Source organism: Pelmatolapia mariae, linkage group LG20 (assembly GCF_036321145.2).
Source record: "Pelmatolapia mariae isolate MD_Pm_ZW linkage group LG20, Pm_UMD_F_2, whole genome shotgun sequence".
NCBI classification, from domain to species: Eukaryota; Metazoa; Chordata; class Actinopteri; order Cichliformes; family Cichlidae; genus Pelmatolapia; species Pelmatolapia mariae.
In genome coordinates this window covers 8,508,406-8,527,905 of record NC_086244.1, presented here as the reverse complement: position 1 = coordinate 8,527,905, position 19,500 = coordinate 8,508,406, and the positions used below count along the sequence as shown (strand labels likewise).

Here is a 19,500-nt window from a genome sequence, read left to right as displayed (position 1 = left end):
GACCTTCCAAAATTACTTGTCCATGAGGTCATAAAAGAAACCAGAACAACAACTAAAGAACTGCAGATCTCGCTCACCTCATTTAAGGTCAAAGTTCATTATTCAACAATAAGGAAGCTGCTGAACAAAAATGGGATCCATGGGAGAGCAGTGAAAATCACTGCTGATCAGAAAGAACATAAAGGCTCATCGTATGCCAAAAAACATCCTGGTGATTCCCAAGACATAGGAAAATATTCTGTGGACTGACAAAAGTTAACACTAACACATGATTTAATAAAAATGTCATAGCAACAGTCAAACATTGTGGTAGTGTGATGGTCTGGGGTTGCTTCACTGCTTCAGGACGGCAGTTCTTGTTACAAGAGTGGCGACAAATTATTAGATTTAGGAGAAAATTACTTTTTTAGATGCAGCCAGGTAACTTTTGTTTGATGATCTGCACGTGGAAGTGTGACAAATGTGTGAAAAAAAACCCCCTAAGAAATCAGGACGAGGGCAGATATTTTTTCAGGGCACTTCATAACCGCAGAAAAACTGTGCCAACCTTTTGAGGTAAAGTTTTTTTTTAAAAAAGTCCAACAGATATCAGCTCTTTGCCTCTGTGTCTTCTCTAAAGACATAATCAGTCCGAGGTAAATACCAGACATAGCTGGAACTCTACAAACACACCCATGGATTAATATGTAACCCACAGTTATGCTAAAAATAAAATATTTCCTCACTTTTCTTTCACCAGCTTTTAAACTCAGGAAACCAGTTTTACAGCAGCAGTGAGGCAACAATGCCCCCTTGTGGCTATGAAGTTATATGACACCCCAAGATTATTACAATTCACTGAGAGGGTAACCTTTATGTAGTGGTCCTGACAGCTCACTTCATAATGGTGCTGAAGGAGACATCATGAGATATTAAAGGTCAATGGGATTCTTCTGGTCACTGTGAATCTCTAATTAAATAAATAAATTAGTCTGCAGGTTTCATGTGTCTGACACAACATCTCTGTGAACTGAAAAACGTTGAAGCCAGTCTCTGGGAGTCTAAAATATTTGAAATTCACATCAAAGTGTCAATCTGGGAGCAGACATAGCAGCTCAGTGTTTGAACTGTTATGTCTTATGATAGATGTATGTGAGTTTGCACTTATGAATGCCATTAGTCCTTTTTTTTCTTTTAAACCTACTCTTAGATTTGGAGACATCACTAAGAGCGGATGTCATTTAAGGCACACAGCTCTCACTGTGAAAACAGAGGCTCCACCCACTTTCTGTACCAACCTTCTGTTTGCAAGGAACAGCCAATCAGAGGAAAGCTGGCTTAGAGTGATTACCTGAACCCACTTAGACCTGAACTCACGGGCTGTTTTAAAGCTCATGTATGTAAATTTAAATCATTCAACAAGTCCAAGGTTTGTTTGTTTTTTTTAATTGACCTGAAAAAAAGCACAATTTTAATTTCATTTTATATTTGCTATTCTGTTTTCACTACATTTAGTAAGCCATTATAAATTGTGCTTTTTTTTCTTTCTTGCATTTATTATTACTCAAAATTTGTATTTAAATTCATATTATGGTTCATTTTTAACTGCTGTGACAAAGGAATTCCCTGACTTTTGGATAAATAAAGTGCATCTTGTCTGCTCTTAAGAGCACCTCATGGGCACATCAGTCAGGTGGACCTCAGCCAGCAGAGGTGTTGGAGAGTCAGAGGCTCAGACTTCAATAGCAAGAATTTCCTCTGATCATGTCTCATCCCGCCTCCCTCAGTAGCGCCAAGCAATCACCTAGCAACACCAGCCTCCCTGTCTCCTCAAAATCTTGCAGACACACTCACACCCATGTGGTCATTTGATATTAAATCCATCCTTTGATGTCCTCAGAGCAGAATACATGAAAACAGTCACAGAGATTGAAGAAAAAAATAAATCATTCCACTAACATAACCTGCTTAGCCATCCCTTTACTTCATTCCACTGTGACGATATCAGAGTGAAGTTATTAGAGCTCATGTATCCGTGTTTGTTTGATCCGTGTGTGTGTGTGTGTGTGTTCAAAGGCTGGGGACTTATATGAGCCTGCAGCTCTTCTTGCCCTACTTTCCCCCCAAAACGAGCAGGGAAAAACAAAAACATTGTTCAGGCGTGTTTGCTGAGCAGAACTGATGAAATGGGCAAAATATACTGACCGAGATGTCATGAGGTGCGTTAGACAAAATGTACACAGAAAAGCACTCATTTTGTTTGTTTGTATAACCTTACTTAGATAAGCACCTTTGGCTCGTTGGGGAGCGACTACATGCATTATTCATGAAACATTTTTCTTAAAAGGTAACAAAATCCAACTAGCAGCCCCTCTAAAGCTCTCATAACATCAAATCCATATTCATACAATTTATTCTAAATATCTAGGCTAAAACATCCTTAGAGATGTAGTATTTCTCCATTATCTTCTGGGTCTACTCTCAGGTATCTGACCATTTGTAAGGATCAAGTTCCAGTGGAAAGCAACCAGGAGGCATGAACTGACAGTGTTCAGCAAAAAGGAGAAATAACCCTGCTCCTCGTAGAGTCTTTTAGGGCCACCCTGAAGAGGAAGCTTATTTTGGCGCTTGGCGTCTGCATTCTTTCTCCCAAAGCTCGTGACTATATGAGTGTTGGAACAAGGACGGCAGCTGGAAAGCTTTGCCTTCCGCTTTACTGCTGACGCTGCACCTATCCACACATCAATGTCACTTTACTTGTGAACAAGACCCGGAGATATTTGACCTCCTTTATTTTGCACAGCAACTCAATTCAGAACCTGGAAATGTAGTTAGAGACTTGGAGAACCTTCTATCTGACTGCCTCGAGGGACCACCATGGTTGTGTGTTTGTCTTACACAGAGCTTTGCAGGAGCAAAGATGGGGTCAAAACGTGGCAGCGGCAGCTGACTGTGGCACTTAGAGGACAGCCCTCAATTATTTTTGGTGCATGCTGTGGTTTGAGGATGATGCCAAGACCTGCATTGGCTGTTTGCAGTGATACCACAAACTCCCGCAGCAGCTGCCTCTGTTTTGGGGAGATGTCATGACCAGCTAGTGCTGTTTGGGGCGATGCCATGATCTGTTGCTGCAGCTGCCTCTGTCTAGAATTGATGCCCAACCTGCCACAGCTATTTGCTGATAATACCACAACCTACTGGTGTTTGGAGGTGATGCCATGACCTCCCACAGTAGCTGCCTCTGTTAGAGGGAAATGCCACAATCTCTTGCAGCATTTGGCTCTGTCTGGAGATGATGCCCAAACTGACACAGCACTTTGTCTTGAGATGATGCCACTACCTACCGTAGGTATTTGGTGATAAATCCACAACCTCATGCAGCTGTTTGGAAGTGATGTCATGACCTACAAATGCAGTTTCCTCTTTTTGAGGTCACTCTGTCTGGAGGAGATGTGACAACCCACTACAGCTCTTAGGCGATGAGGCACTGACCACCTGAGCAGAGGTATGGTGCTATTTAAATATGTTTTGTAGACCATTGTGTACATGTTGCAGCTGTGTACTGTGATAAGCCAGCATGTCTTTAGTCCTGTCTTCCTTTTCTCACCCCAACAGGTCGCAGCAGATGGCCCCGCCCCTCCCTGAGCCTGGTTCAGCTGGAGGTTTCTTCCTGTTAAAAGGGAGTTTTTTCTTCCCACTGTCTCCAAAGTGCTTGCTCATAGGGGGTCATTTGATTTTTAGGTTTTTCCCTGTATGTATTACTGTAGGGTCAACCTTGTAGGGTTCTTAATCTTCTTTATAGATTAAGAACTTCTTTATTCCTGGAAATGTGTGAAGTTTTAAATAGATTTTAAGGATTTATTATTTCTCATTTTAGTTTGCATGAGAGTGTACCTATAAAGCAATTTGGTCTAACTTCTGTTGTTTTAGAATTTGCTACTTAAAACAGAACCTGAAACTTGAAACCTACTGTTGAAATCACTGAAAACTGTCCACTTCATCCATTATCTGAGCTTCATGCTGCTTCATCCCCTTCCCAAGTAAAAGATGTGGAACCACATCAAAGCAAGTCTTTAGAAATGTGTTTTAAGAAGTGATTTAAAGGAGTTTATTTAATTTCCAAGCCTAATCTCCTCGGGCAGTTTGTTTAAAAATGAAGGGTCTCTGATAGCAAAAACATGGTCTTGACTTTTGCCAGAAGGGCCTAAATGTGACACTGTCTCCAAAAATCAGTTTGCAGCTGAGCTGCTGCTTTCTGAACCAGATGGAGGAGAGAGATATTTTTCATTCAAGCCAAAGACGAGGGAGCTGCAGTAATTAGGTCTTGAGAAAATAAATGTTGGAATGACTTTCTCCAGTTTTGAGTTTGAAAACATTAGTTTTATTAATTTATTTATTGTGGTTCAAAGTTAATCAAACTGAACTCCTGTGTTTTTGGCAATGAGCTTTGCATTAGTAGACAAGGGGCCAAGAGAACTCTCAGTGATATTAATACGGTTTGTGGGACTGAACAATAGGATTTCTGATTTTATGCTGATAAGTTGAAGAAAGTTTAGTGGCATACAACAATTCAAAATCAAAAGGACACTTTAAAACAGCGGCTAGGCTTTTATTCAGTTTGGGTCATAAGTATTTGGACAATAGCATAATTTCTGTAATACTGCCTCTGTAAACCACCACAGTGGATCTCAGCAATCAAGACTTAGTGGAAATGTAGACAATTAGCTTTAGTTTAGCACAAGAAAAAATGTTCACCTCTGGATTTAAAATAAGACTGTTGATTCTATGATCAGATGATCAAGTTGCCTCTCAGCTGGCTTTGGGGTGAAGTAAGGTGTAGGGACAGATTTTTGGCCCATCATAGGACCAACGTAGAGAGACATAACTGTGCATGCGCACATCTTATTAACATGATTCGCATGTCTTCGTATTGTGGTAGGAAACAGGAAGACCTGAAGAGGAACCATATGGGCACACGGAAAACATATGAAATTGCTACCTAGTGACCCAAGCTTTAGTGCAATAATTATTTTTTCTAAAGAGGTCAGCTTTTCTGCTGAGATGACATATATGACAATGTTTGACCCCTGTGACTCTGGATGACCCCAGTCCCTGATGGCTTCATACTTTGTGGTGATGATGTGGATCGCTCGGAATACCTGACTTAAGTCCAGCTGACTCAGTGAAACAGGCTTCCTGAAGAGTATTTTCCTTTGTTTTCAGTTCCATCCCTGACCCAGCACTCACCTTCTCCTCTTGTAATGATATCCTGTCACTCTCTCCCTCACGGGGAATCACTGACAGGAACAACACACTGCAGTGAAAACACTGCTGATGAAAAGCTGCAGAACTAAAGGGCTTTGCACTGTAAAGCCTGTGATTCCTTAAGCAATTAGGCTTACCCTAAGACGATTAACATGCAATAGAACCAAGGTCAAAATGTCTAATTACTCACTGAAACTCTGTTTTTGAGTATGCTATGTTCTTAAAGGTACTTTTTGTAATCACCCTCTGCAAAACGCCACTTAAACCTTCACCAGCAGAGGGCAGTGTTTTACCAGTGGGTGTATTTAACTGTTTCCAGGTGTGTGCTGCTGTTCTTTTAACTTTTAATATTTAATTTTGAACCTATACCCAAACTGCTCTTAATCATGTATGTGGTTAAATAAAGGTTACTTTGACTCACTGCACCATCTTATGATATATATTGGTATTACAGGAATGTAAGCCCCATTTTAACTTTGGTTATATCTAAGCGAATACAAAAGTCATCCCCTTAGAGTGATTTTTAGTTTTAGTGTCCTTTTTTTCTGTTACTAGTCAGCTAACATAAACTAATGTAAGTCTGTTGACAACAACCAACCCACGATGTCACGTTCTGTACTGACAGACGATGGAGCAAAACATGTTCTTAAAACTTCAATTTTAAGCACTTATTTCCTAAATCCAGCAACATAGAGAGTGTTACATCTATGTCAGTGTTTGTGAGCAGGGCTCTGTGGTGTAAATTAGTCATTAGTACATTCAGTTCAATTCAGTTTTATTTATATAGCGCCAAATCACAACAAAAGTCACCTCAAGGCACTTTGTAGACCCTACAATAATACATACAGAGAAAAACCCAAAAATCATATGACCCCCAATGAGCAGGCACTTTGGCGACAGTGGAAAGGAAAAACTCCCTTTTAACAAGAAGAAACCTCCGGCAGAACCAGGCTCAGGGAGGGGCGGCCATCTGCTGCAATCATTTGGGGTGGGAGAAGGAAGACAGGATAAAAGACATGCTGTGGAAGAGAGCCAGAGATTAATAATGTAGTGTTTCATGTCCACTTTAAAACAATTTATAGACATTTTTTTATGTACAGAGTCTTACCGATTTTTTAAATCGGTCTTGTGATAGCTTTAGTTCATTTTTAATGTTCTCTGGAGTATGTTAAGAAACATCAATAAATCAAGTGACTAATTCACATCCCCCCACAACCGGTTTACAGAAGTAGCATGAAGTTAAAACTAAACAGAGTCTAGAGAATAGAAACTAGAACTATGAACTAAGAAGTCCCAATAGAAAGCTCAAGATGACCCAACAAAAGCTGTAGACCATGACATGAATAGGAATGAGACTAAATTTAAAGTAGCCTTTAAGTACTGCAGCAGTAGACTGAATAAAATTAACAAAATTATAGAGAAACTGAAATAATTGTTGTACTTTTAGAAAGAACTTATTAAAAAGTCAGAAACGTCACAATGTAATCAGGGTTTATCTTGAACATTGTTGGACTTCATTGTATTTTATATGTATTTATATTTAGTATCTAGATATGCCCAATGTGCTGCATTGAAGAGTGTCGTAGACGAATCTTTGGTTTTGTCTTGTTCGTGTCCATAAATTTGTAATATAATTCTTGAGTGGGCTATAAATGATCCACATTTATAGGTCATTGTGAACTTAATAGAGAACAGTCTAAATATAAAGCAAATTCTGAAAATCTTTTATGTTATTTTACCTGAACAACAGCGATGGATTTGAACACATACAGGGAGGTATCTCACATCTAGAGGTGACAGAGAGAAGCACTCGGGCTGAGATGTCAAGTTCCCAGGTTAATGTGCATTGGCAGGACTGTTAAATAAGTCAGCAGTGATCTCAGAGTGACTGTAAACAGCTTCTGGCAAAGAGCACCTCAAACTCACAAAGGTCATATGTCACATATCTGCCTTCCCTGTAAGTTCAGTGCTCACTGGGACATAACAACTGTACATATGAAATCACCTGTCAAGTCAGATAAAAACATGCCTAAAAGGTTTTGCTGACATTGCGTTAAATGAGACTTAAGAGCGTTGTATTTTCCCCACAGGTTTTAGTTTCACAGCTTTATTAAAGGCTCGATCCTGAGCGTTAACACAATCTATGTCTGTGCTCATCCGATGACAACACTAAACAAATGCCACAATAATTCACATTACATACGATGACTTACGGAAAGGTCAAAAATACAGCAGAACTCACCACCACAATAACATGTTTTACAGTTCAGCTGCTGATTGGCTCTCTGGGTAATATTTCAGGGGCAGCCAGTGCCACCGATTTTTTTTATCATATTTTCTGGCTTTTTTTTCCTATACACATGTAAGCATGCTATCAATCTTTATGTCTAATTTGAAGAAAAGGTCGACATTTTGCCTAAAATATCAAACTGCAAAATTTCAGTTTTAACCTCTTTGTTTTTACGCTGGATAAAGAAGCCAGATGACAGTAACACACAAATACTGTATTATACATTATGCCAGTACGCAATTAGTATGAGCACAGCATTTCTAGTGCAAGGTTAAAATGAATTTAAAATTTTAAGTAAGTGCCCTGAGAAGATATGCATGCATAATACAAAACATCCATGCGGCATTTGTACATGTCTCATCTGTAGTATTACAAGCTGTGTGCTCAGCAGAGAGACTCTCTCCAGCAGACCAAAAAAGGGGAGAAAAAGTAGGTCAGCATCCCAGAGACCCACATGTCTCTCCTGGAGATGCCGCAGCGGTGCTTATGTCTGCAAAGAGCGAGTCTGCGATGGAAGCAAAAATGGGAGCCGACGGCTCCCTGCCTCCCTGCACAGAGGCAGGACTCATCCCTGCTCCCGGTACATGCCACACAGAGTTGGCAACAAAGGCAGCGGGAGATGAAACATGAAGAGTCTACTACTGATATGATGGCTTGTAATCTGCCCCTAAATCTCATCATCCAAATCATAAAAGAATAGTTTGACATTTTGGAAAATGCACTTATCTTAGATTAAGGTCAATACCACTTTCATAACTCTAATTAAAATATAAAGGTACAGCCATTGAAAGCTCACCGCTGCGGGCATCCTGGTGTTGTCCCTGCTCATTTTATCTGGGGCTAACAAGACCTGTGGAAAATAATGGTTAGAACCATGTAGTTTCAGTGGGACACAAAAAAACATGAAGAGAGTCACGTCTGATGAAAATAGCTTGGACAACTGCGGGGCAAAATTTGGTGCCTTTGCCCTATTTTAAAGGTTTTGGAGGTTTTATTGCTCCTGTTTTTTGGGTTATGAAGGTTTCATAAGATTATAGCTCAGTTATCATCAGAAGTTTTCATCGGTTCGGTTGCTGTTTCAACAGTACTCTGCCACAGCTTTTCAGCTGTCAGTCACACACCAACAACAACAACAGCAACAGGACTCAGTTCAATCTTCTTAAATGCAGGTGAGGCGTAATTGTTGATGGCGCTCCGGTGTGTCAGCCTCCCCACAGTGGCGCCACAGACCACGCCCTGCCACATGCAGATCCTAACATCGAGATGTGTCACCACTTTGCCATGGTCTGACCAAAAATTATGCCAAAATCAACACCTTTAAGCACAACTAAATTTGTGCCAAGTACTTTCCGTAGAAAAGCTTTACAGTGAGAACAAGACTGAGCTATCTGGCCCAGACAAGAAGTATGCTTGGAGGAATAATGTTGGAGGTTTCAAACCTAAGGACACTTTACCAGCTGTCAGACATGGTGGCAGTAGCATCATGCTCTTGGCCTACTTTGATGCCAGTGGTACTGGTGCATTGCACAAAGAAATAATGATGAGAAAATATGATGACAAATTCTTCAACTCCATATAAAACAGGGACATAGGCTACACTTCTGCACAGTCACTATGTTAGAGTTTCTTTGGAACCTGAAGTCACTATATTTATATAAAACAGTGGTGTGCTAAATCAGCTAATGTTAGCATGCTTGGTTAGCAAACTCAGTTCTGAAGACCATGCCATTATCACTTTTACTGATTTCTATTCAAGTTTTTTCCCCTTTAATATAAATTCATTTTTAATTCAGGACATCTTCTGACCTAGTAAGCATGCTAACGAAAACAATATCTAAATATTTAAGATAATATCACTGTGTTCATTGCTAAAGTTCAGTGAGTGAGGATAATGACATTTGTTAATTAGCATATGCGAAAGTAGCCTTTGATTTTGAGGTTGCACCATAAGAAGATGTCTAAGTTGTTTAATATCTAAAATTAGAATTAAGTACTGATAGGTATTGAGCTTTAGTGTAAAGATATAGAAAACAGTTAGTCTCCCAACCACTGTTTTAATATAAGGTTTTATCTTAGAAAACATGGTTTGCTAACATAAACGTCCTAGCATGTTAATATTTAGCAGGTAGTCACTATGTCCAATGTAGGTTAGTATTCTATAGATAATCTAAATAATTTTATATTGATCATGGTAGTAGATGTATGGAAGCTTGTTTCTAATACTTAGAAAAGGTCCTGAAAAGCTCGAAGTCTCGGCTAGTTTATGTCAAAATTTTAACTTGCCATGTATCTTTAAATTTTGAGTTACTTCTCAGTAAGTTGAAATTTTTGGGTACCTAATCAAATATTTCACCAATGGACAACAAAATAAATAAATAAATACATTTTTTAGTGGTGTAGATTTACTCATACTACCTAGCTAATGAGCTAAAACACTAAGAAACCAAAGAAGATAACTTAGCCTCGAGTGCAACACACAATTGTGGTTGCACTTGGTTGCACAAAAGTGCTTGTACTAAATATAAAAAAGCTTTATAAAAAATTAAATATAAAAACTTAGAGTCTGAGTCATAATGGTCATCATGTTCATTATTTAATTTATTGTATAAGCTATTGTAAAATACGCAACAAATTTAAAATTGAATCTAATAATGGTGCTGCGTGAACATTTTAATTAATTTCAGTGATGAAATCTGAACTTCATGGTGGCACTAAGGGAGAAACCTACCAACTGCTACCATCTAGGTGCATTTTTGATTCCCATACAAAATCCCTCATACGTGCTCAGTTTGTTTTCTGTGTTTGACCTTAAGGAAACTGAGCTGAGGCTAAGCACCTGCTGCTATTACTTAATATTTAATAACATTTAATAGGGATATCCTCTCATCCAGCTAGGACAGAACTTTAATAAGCATATTTTCCCAAATTTGTACTTATTACTTCATCACACTCTAAAAAACTGTAGTGCTTTGGTTGGCCAGGATGCTTATTCAGGCATTTATCCACTTAATATCAAATCAAAGGAAAGCCTGTGCTCATATGCATCACCTACCAAGATCGTGTGATGTTATAATAAAACCCAGAACAGTCTAGAAAATATGTGTGCTACCAAGTTTGCTGTTAAGTTTCTCCAGCAGTCTGCATTTTGGGATCAGCCAACTGCTGACTCAACAGCTTCAGAAGGAGGGGAGTGCTTTGATCTCAGATTAGTAAAAGGAGCTCGGGGGTAAGGCAAGGACTGAGAAAACTGAGACAAAGTTGATGAGGACTTTCGTGAACCATGAAACCTTCTTTACTCAAGTTGAAGTAGAAGATAAAATCAATAATCATATTTATAAGCATGATGGACGAAGTAAGCTTTACATAAAAAGTAAAAATTCAAAATTTACACATTTACACAGAAACTTACACATACACAACAGTGAAACTGTAACTACATCTTTTTTTCAAACAGTCTGTAAAGTATAACCCGATTAGTTTTTTCAAATCAATTAAATGTCTATGAATCAATTTGACTATAAGATTGCTGTAATAATAGGAACAGATAATATTTTATCAACTCTTCAGACATTTTGTTTGTCAAACTCTTAACCTGTGAAATAATTAGAAATTGGAATTAGAAATAATTAGATTGTCATGTTCAAGATTTGAGCTTTTTGGCATGGTGTGAAGATGGAAGATGGGCACATTGTGGTCAGAAAGGGATGGACATGGTCAGCAACCCAGATAGGCTATAGCATTTCAGCTATGATGTGATGGTAGTTTGCCAAGAAAATACTCCCCATACGATTACACCAGCAGCAGCCTGAACCATGAATACAAGGCAGAGTGGGATTGTGTGAACTGTAGCCTCAGTTTCCTGTCCTGAGGTGGCACCAGGTGGAGTCTTCTGCTATAGCTCACCTGCCTCAAAGTTCAATGTGTTGTGTGTTCATAGATGCTCTTGTGCATACTTTGGATGCAACAAGTGGTTATTTGAGTAACTGTTGCCTTCCTTGAAGCTTGAAGCAGTCTGACCATTCTCCTCTGACCTTTGGCATCAACAAGGGACAGTCACTACTATATTATATTTTCTCTTTATCAGATCCTCTGTAAACCCTTTAAACCCTGTGTGGGAAAATCCCAATAGATCAGCAGTTTCTCAAATCTTCAAACCAGCCCATTTGGCACCAACAACAATGCCATGTTCAAAGGTACTCAAATCACCTTTCTTCCCCATTCTGATGCTCAGTTCAGACCTCAGCAGGTCATCTTGACCATGTCTACATGGCTAAATGCATGTTCCTGCTATGTGACGTGCAGTTAAATGTCCTTTTAGATATCTATTTTTTTTTTTAAAAATATTGGACAAACTAAAATTGAGTCACAGAGTCAGTAGGGACCAACCTCTGGTGACCATGAATATCTTCAAAACTTTGGTACCAGTCCAATGATGAGATAAATTTGAGGTAAGATTGCATTCAATTAATTATTTGTCTTACTCAACAAAAAGTCAAAGAGTCACCAGTCAGTGTGGGGAATGTGACTATTGTTACATCGTTACATAGTTTTTATAGAGCAGATTTTCCACAAGATAAATGGAAACACATCCTTCTAGCTGGAAAGTCAGAGGACCATCAAAAAAAAACACCCATCTCGCCCCTGCGGGCGGTTTATCCTTCAAGCTCGGGTCCTCTACCAGAGGCCTGGGAGCTTGAGGGTCCTGCGCAGTATCTTAGCTGTTCCCAGGACTGCGCTCTTCTGGACAGAGATCTCCGATGTTGTTCCCGGGATCTGCTGGAGCCACTCGCCTAGCTTGGGAGTCACCGCACCTAGTGCTCCGATTACCACGGGGACCACCGTTACCTTCACCCTCCACATCCTCTTGAGCTCTTCTCTGAGCCCTTGGTATTTCTCCAGCTTCTCATGTTCCTTCTTCCTGATATTGCTGTCATTCGGAACCGCTACATCGATCACTACAGCCGTCTTCTTCTGTTTGTCTACCACCACTATGTCCGGTTGGTTAGCCACCACCATTTTGTCCGTCTGTATCTGGAAGTCCCACAGGATCTTAGCTCGGTCATTCTCCATCACCCTTGGGGGCATCTCCCATTTTGACCTCGGGACTTCCAGGTTATACTCGGCACAGATGTTCCTGTACACTATGCCGGCCACTTGGTTATGGCGTTCCATGTATGCCTTGCCTGCTAGCATCTTGCACCCTGCTGTTATGTGCTGGATTGTCTCTGGGGCATCTTTACATAGCCTGCACCTGGGGTCTTGCCTGGTGTGATAGACCCCAGCCTCTTTGGATCTTGTACTCAGAGCTTGTTCTTGTGCTGCCATGATTAGTGCCTCTGTGCTGTCTTTCAGTCCAGCTTTGTCCAGCCACTGGTAGGATTTCTGGGTATCAGCCACCTCCTCTATCTGCCGGTGGTACATACCGTGCAGGGGCCTGTCCTTCCATGATGGTTCCTCGTCTCCCTCCTCTTTCTTGGGTTTCTGCTGCCTGAGGTATTCACTGAGCATGCTGTCAGTTGGGGCCATCTTCGTGATGTATTCGTGGATGTTTCTTGTCTCATCCTGGACTGTGGTGCTGACACTCACCAGTCCCCGGCCTCCTTCGTTCCGGTTAGCGTACAGCCTCAGGGTGCTGGACTTGGGGTGAAACCCTCCATGCATGGTCAGGAGCTTTCTTGTCTTTATGTCAGTGGCTTCTATCTCCTCCTTTGGCCAGCCTATTATTACCCCAGCAGGGTACCTGATCACAGGCAGGGCGTAGGTGTTGATTGCCCAGATCTTGTTCTTACCGTTCAGCTGACTCCTCAGGACTTGCCTGACCCTCTGCAGGTACTTGGTGGTTGCAGCTTTCCTAGCGGCCTCTTCATGGTTCCCATTTGCCTGCGGGATCCCCAGGTACTTGTAACTGTCCTCTATGTCTGCAATGTTGCCTTCTGGTAGTTCAATCCCCTCAGTTCTGACTACCTTCCCTCTCTTTGTTACCATCCGACTACACTTCTCCAGTCCGAACGACATTCCAATGTCATTGCTGTATAGCCTGGTAGTGTGGATCAGTGAATCGATGTCTCGTTCATTCTTGGCATACAGCTTGATGTCATCCATGTACAGGAGGTGGCTGACAACCGCTCTGTTTCGTAGTCGGTATCCGTAGCCAGTCTTGTTAATGATCTCACTGAGGGGGTTCAGGCCTATGCAGAACAGCAGTGGGGACAGAGCATCTCCTTGGTAGATCCCGCACTTGATGGTGACTTGTGCTATGGGCTTGGAGTTGGCCTCTAGTGTTGTACGCCACATCCCCATTGAGTTCCTGATGAAGGCTCTTAGGGTCCTGTTGATCTTGTACAATTCTAGGCATTCCAGGATCCAGGTGTGGGGCATTGAGTCATAGGCCTTCTTGTAATCAATCCAGGCTGTGCACAGGTTGGTCAGTCTGGTCTTGCAGTCTCGGCTGACTGTTCTGTCTGCCAGTAGCTGGTGTTTTGCGCCTCTGGTATTCTTGCCAATCCCTTTCTGTGCCCCGCTCATGTATTGACCCCTGTGCCTGTTCATCTTAGCCGATATGATGCCTGACAGGAGCTTCCATGTAGTACTGAGGCAGGTTATTGGTCGGTAGTTGGATGGAACCGGTCCCTTCTTGGGGTCCTTGGGGATCAGGACCGTCCAACCTTCGGTTAGCCATTCCGGGTGTCTCTCGTTAACTAGCAGCTGGTTCATTTGTGCTGCCAGACGCTCGTGGAGTGCAGTCAGCTTCTTCAGCCAGTAGGTGTGAACCATGTCGGGCCCTGGTGCTGTCCAACTCTTCATACTGGAGACCCTTTCTTGGATGTCTGCCACTGTGATGGTTACTGGACCCTGTTCAGGGAGGTCGCTATGGTCTGCCCTCAGATCCACTAGCCACTGAGCATTGCCGTTATGGGTTGCATCCTTCTCCCATATGCTCTTCCAGTATTGCTCCGTCTCCAGCCTTGGTGGTGCTGTTCTCTTATTGTTCCCTTGCCACTGAGAGTACACCTTTGCTGGTTCTGTGGAGAACAGCTGGCTTATTCTCCTGCCTTCTATCTCTCTGGTGTACCTCCTCAAGCGGCTGGCCAAGGCTGTGAGTCTTTGCTTGGCAGTTTCCAAGGCCTCAGGTATGGACAGCTTGCTGTATTTCTTATGCACCTTCTTTGTCGTGCCTTTCTGCAACTCCGTTAGTTGGCTAACCTCCCTCCGTGCTACTTTGATCTTGCCCTCTAGCCTCCTTCTCCATGGAGGGTACTGCCCCTTGTGGCTGTTCAACTTGTAGCCAAGCATCTCACTGATCACTGCTGCCGTATTGTAGATCAGCTTGTTAGTGTCGGTAATCGTGGTTGTAGGTATCATCCGTAGTGCTGCATTAACATCATCTAGCAGACCTTCTGAGGGTACTTCACGTAATCTTGGTAACCGGCTACGGGGGATCCAGGTTTCAAGCTTGGCCATGATCCTATCTTTCAGGTCAGTTCCTCTCGCACTCAACGATCCTTCTCCTATCGCACTTGGGGCTATGTACCCAATCTCGGGCGGGGGTGATGATATCTCCCCCCTGACCTGGCGTCCTGACTCCTCCTTGCCGTAGCATTTATGTTGTACCTCGTCAATCTCTAGCTGTGATAGCAGTCCCTTCTTTCGAATGTTGGAACACTGAGCTACTAGTTGTTTCGCTGTCATTGTGGATGTTGGGTATCGAAGAATCCATAGGTCCCTCATCCTATTCATGTAACCCCTTCCGCCAGGGTTACTTGCATAGTAGCATTCCAACAATGCCCTGTTTTCGTCTCTTGCCCACCGATGCCTTCTTGTTCCAGTAGCCCACTTGTCGTCAGGGTTCCCTGGTTCCTCAACACCTGACGCGGACCTTGTTGATCCGGGCGACGTCCGAGCCGGCATGCCTTCATATTTATCTGTCTCGCTCATGTCTGCGGTAGGCTCGCTTAGCATAGGGGGTCTAGCCTTAGGACCCTTACTGGATACAGACGCCCCAGGCGGGAATCGAACTTGTGATCCTCTGCTCCAAAGGCGTGTAGTCTATATATATATATATATATATATATATATATATATATATATATATATATATATGTTCTTTGTTTGGGAAGGGGGGGGGGCTTCATGTATGTGATTTACTCAATCAATGAAAATGTTAATGTCATGGATATAACACATGAATAGGCAGTGGACTGCCAAAAGCAGTAGGATTCTTTATCTGGAGAATATAAATGTCTGTACTGAAGTTCATGGCAATGCATACAGTAGTATTTCATTCTGAACCAAAGTGCTTGAACACCAGCCAATAAAAGTATTAAATATTTTGCACAGGCTGATGTCTCTGTCATTCTGCTAAAAGATGATGCCATTTCTTCCCAAGAGTGAGATCATCTCCATTCATGGCCTGAGCGGCAGCCTTTTTAAAGCCAGGATAGGAGGAACAATGGTGCTTAGTGAAAACCTGCAGAGAAATCCCAAACAGGCGCTCTTTCTCCAAGCTTTCCCATTTCCTGTGCATTTATAATAGGCTTGCTTAGGAAGTGGAAGTACTTAACAGAGAGTCATTTAAGAGCTGCATGGGAAAAACGAAGTTGTGGGATACAGGATTAAAGGCCATTGTAAAGTGCTCTTTTGAATTTACATGATATAGATTTTGCAGCTTTGACAAAATGTGATTATTTGATATGAAAACAAACCATAATTCATCAAAAGTGTGGAAGTTAAGAGAAATTATAACCAAACCTACTGTGGGCGTTTGCTTATTCACCATCTGCTCACCAGAGAATATAAAAATACTTTCATCCCACTTCTCTGATGAATATACATATAACACAAGACTATCAGTTTAAAAAAAAATCTTCTTTTATTTTTATTTATTGCACTGGCCACAAGACTTTACATTCTATTGTACTGTAATATCCACTGTAATGTCATCTAACATTTGCTGTGCACTTTTTCTGTACTACAGTTAGTAACACAGATATGTTCTGTTTTATTTTGCTTTATTATTTAATGATCTATTTTACTTCACTATATATGTATTTTATTTTTAGTTTATGTTATTTATATTTTTTACTTACTGAGCTCTTTATTACCATCATTAGTATCATTATTATTATTATTATTATTATGTATTTTTAACTTATGTTTATCTTTATCATATTTTCTTTAGATTTGAATTACTGAACTCCTGTTTGAGTATATTTTACTTTATATTTGTAATTATTTAATTAAAGATTGTTTTTAAAAAAATAATTAATTAACTCCTTTCTTTTTTGTAATTGTTTTAATTTTTTTAAGCTATTTTGTTTTCTCATGTTGTATTTTCTCATGTTCTATTTTGCTTTATTTAAGCTAGTTTTGTTAGATAGTTTTTAAAAGTAGCCCAACATTTGGGATTATGTGGTAGTGTAAGAACTGGATTAAGATGAACATTATCATTGTTATTAGGTACTACAGTTACCTACATATTTCAATGTTTCCTTTTTTTTTCTTTTTTTTCGATTTTAATAGAAAAATAATGAAAATGTTGCCATCTTTTTGGCGGGAGTATTGTTGTCTAGTTCATTCCGTTCAAGTTGGAATGTGACGTCAGCGATCTACGATGTTGCTTTCAAGTTACACCGGACATAGTAAAGCTGTTACGAATTGCTGTTGAAACAACATTGTACAGCTGTCAAAACTTCAAATTTACTGTAACCATTTACATTTTGATATTGAAAGAAAGAAAGAAAAGAAAAACATATACTTGGAAATTGGGTACATCTCCTTAGACAATCTGTTATTCTCTGCAAAACTCTAGTGGTTATTTTTTCAGTCATGAAATCATTATTTTGCGTTACATAAAAATTTGTACGTACATTTTGGAAATGCTACTTCCTTAATTTAACAGTGTTGTTACTATCTACCATAAACCTCTGACCATGATATGATGAACTTCAGAGCTATTGCATGGTGTTCAGACCTAATAGCCTTGAGGCTTCTTCTTTCATGGAAATACAGTTCTGTGTAGATATTTTACTGCATCAACAGTTTGCAATTGAACTGATACTGAATTTGTGTGAAAACTGAGTTTAGCACCAAATATTGCTACTAAAACCTAATAAAGAATTTTGCACTACAGGACTTTGTTACCTAAAGTGAGAAGACCAAGTAAAAGAATTCAGTGTTACATAAATATGATGCTGTAGATCGGTGATGCTGAGTCAGTCTCACCTCTGTAGCTAGAAGTTCTCATTTACATAGAATTTTATTTTTAGATTACAGAAAATCTGAAAAATAATTAAAAGCTGCAACTATTCACAGTGGTGGAAAGTACTGTGCATTTCCTCTAGTGCTGCACCATGTGATTACATTTTAATTTTTTAATTAAAATTTTTTACATTTCTTCTATCAGCAAATATTTCACTTTTGAATCTGCTACATTTATCTGTTTGGATTCATGTCACTTTCTTAATTTAAGATAATAATATAAATATAATTCAATAAATATACATAGTGGTTACCAGATATGACTTCCATGACCATGACGACTTATAATTTCCACAATTAGCAATTTATGGAAGCCTATTTCTGCCACTGAAAACAACTGAAACTGAAGAAAAGGTCTTTTTTTATTCGTTTTTTTTGTTGCCAGTTGTATGTAAGCAAATCAAAATTAGGAGATAAGAACAAATAATTGCCCTTCCTCCTTTCAAAGTTGGTTGAAACATTCCCTCCGCTACTACAACTACTGATTTTACTAATTATTGTTATTATTATATTTGATAATAATAATAATAGTAATGATAATATTTTATATTTAAGTAGTACCCCGAGTTTAAATTAAAGCACTCGTTCTTTATGAAAACCGCGTGACTGTTTTTCAGCACCTTGAAGCTCTAAAATCCGAGTTTGTGAGGAGCCGCTGAAGGCATCAACGGGTTTAGTACTGAGTGAAGCGGCTCCGGATCAGCAGAGCAGGACTGAGCGAGTGAGCGAGCTACGGTCTGCTGCAGGAGCAGGAGACAGACAGGAACGCTGTGGACTAACTTGCATCTCTACTTTAATCCTCCCAGGAGATGAAATCCGTGTTTTAACCTCGTGGAAAACTCCAATCCAGTCCAAGATGACGGTGGATTTTGAGGACTGCATTAAAGATTCCCCCCGGTTTAGGTGAGAGCAGAGAACTCAGTATCCTAAATGTCTCCTTGAACTGTTGAACGCATTAATTCTATCCATATTTGCTGGTGTTTCCCCCTAAATCTTAACATGTGTTTTCTCAGATTAAAATGCGCCACGCTGGTTGTCACAGTGATCAGCACTTTTATTTGGTACATGCTAGATTACAATCCCAGTTTGGAGCGTCATTCAGACTGTGCGCATTTTTTCCCCCAGCATCGTTTCTTACAGTAGGCACGATGATAACGATGAGCAACGCAGCCACATGAGTTGTCACATGGGCTGACTCTGAAGCTCCTGATATCTGAGCTCACAGCGCCAGTTTTCGATTCATTAGCATCCATTTGACACCCAAGATATCATTATCCCGCCCCTGAAGCAATTAAATATTTTTAGTGGAAATACTGCGAGGCTTTCGAGAATTAATCAAGAGCCTGCCATCATCTGTACCGATTTCCATAATGAATGAGCTCCTTCCCATTTATGTTCCTGTTAGCTGATTACTGATCTGAAATAGTTTAATTTTCTTATAAGAGAAAGAAAAGCAGCAAACGGTCACTACAGCAATCAGGTAAATGATCGAATAGACTGTCTGATTGTGTAGGGGATCCCTGGATCAGAGGAAACTGAAGGTTTCCACACAGACTATGCCAAAGCCCCTGACAGGGGTCCTCCAAAGGTTACATAAATAAGTAAGGAATTTTCTACACCCACATCTAAACCTGGTCCTGTGCTTCCAACAGAGTCAAGAGCCGGTCAGATGGGGAGGGGAATCAGGGTCATTTTCCCCTCCAGTGCAG

The 19,500-nt window shown here is 40.5% G+C and overlaps 1 protein-coding gene across 3 annotated transcripts in view; it reads left to right on the top strand.

Annotated features, from left to right (window-relative positions):
* Positions 1 to 18,510: 18,510 nt before the first annotated feature.
* The window catches only part of acap3a (ArfGAP with coiled-coil, ankyrin repeat and PH domains 3a), a 77,306-nt gene continuing 76,316 nt past the window's right edge, over positions 18,511 to 19,500 (top strand). For all 3 annotated transcript variants that reach the window (XM_063463117.1, XM_063463119.1, XM_063463118.1), the window contains exon 1: positions 18,511 to 18,694. In XM_063463117.1, coding sequence (XP_063319187.1) covers positions 18,648 to 18,694 — 47 coding nt within the window. In that variant the 5' untranslated portion in view covers positions 18,511 to 18,647. The remainder of the gene's footprint in view (positions 18,695 to 19,500) is intronic.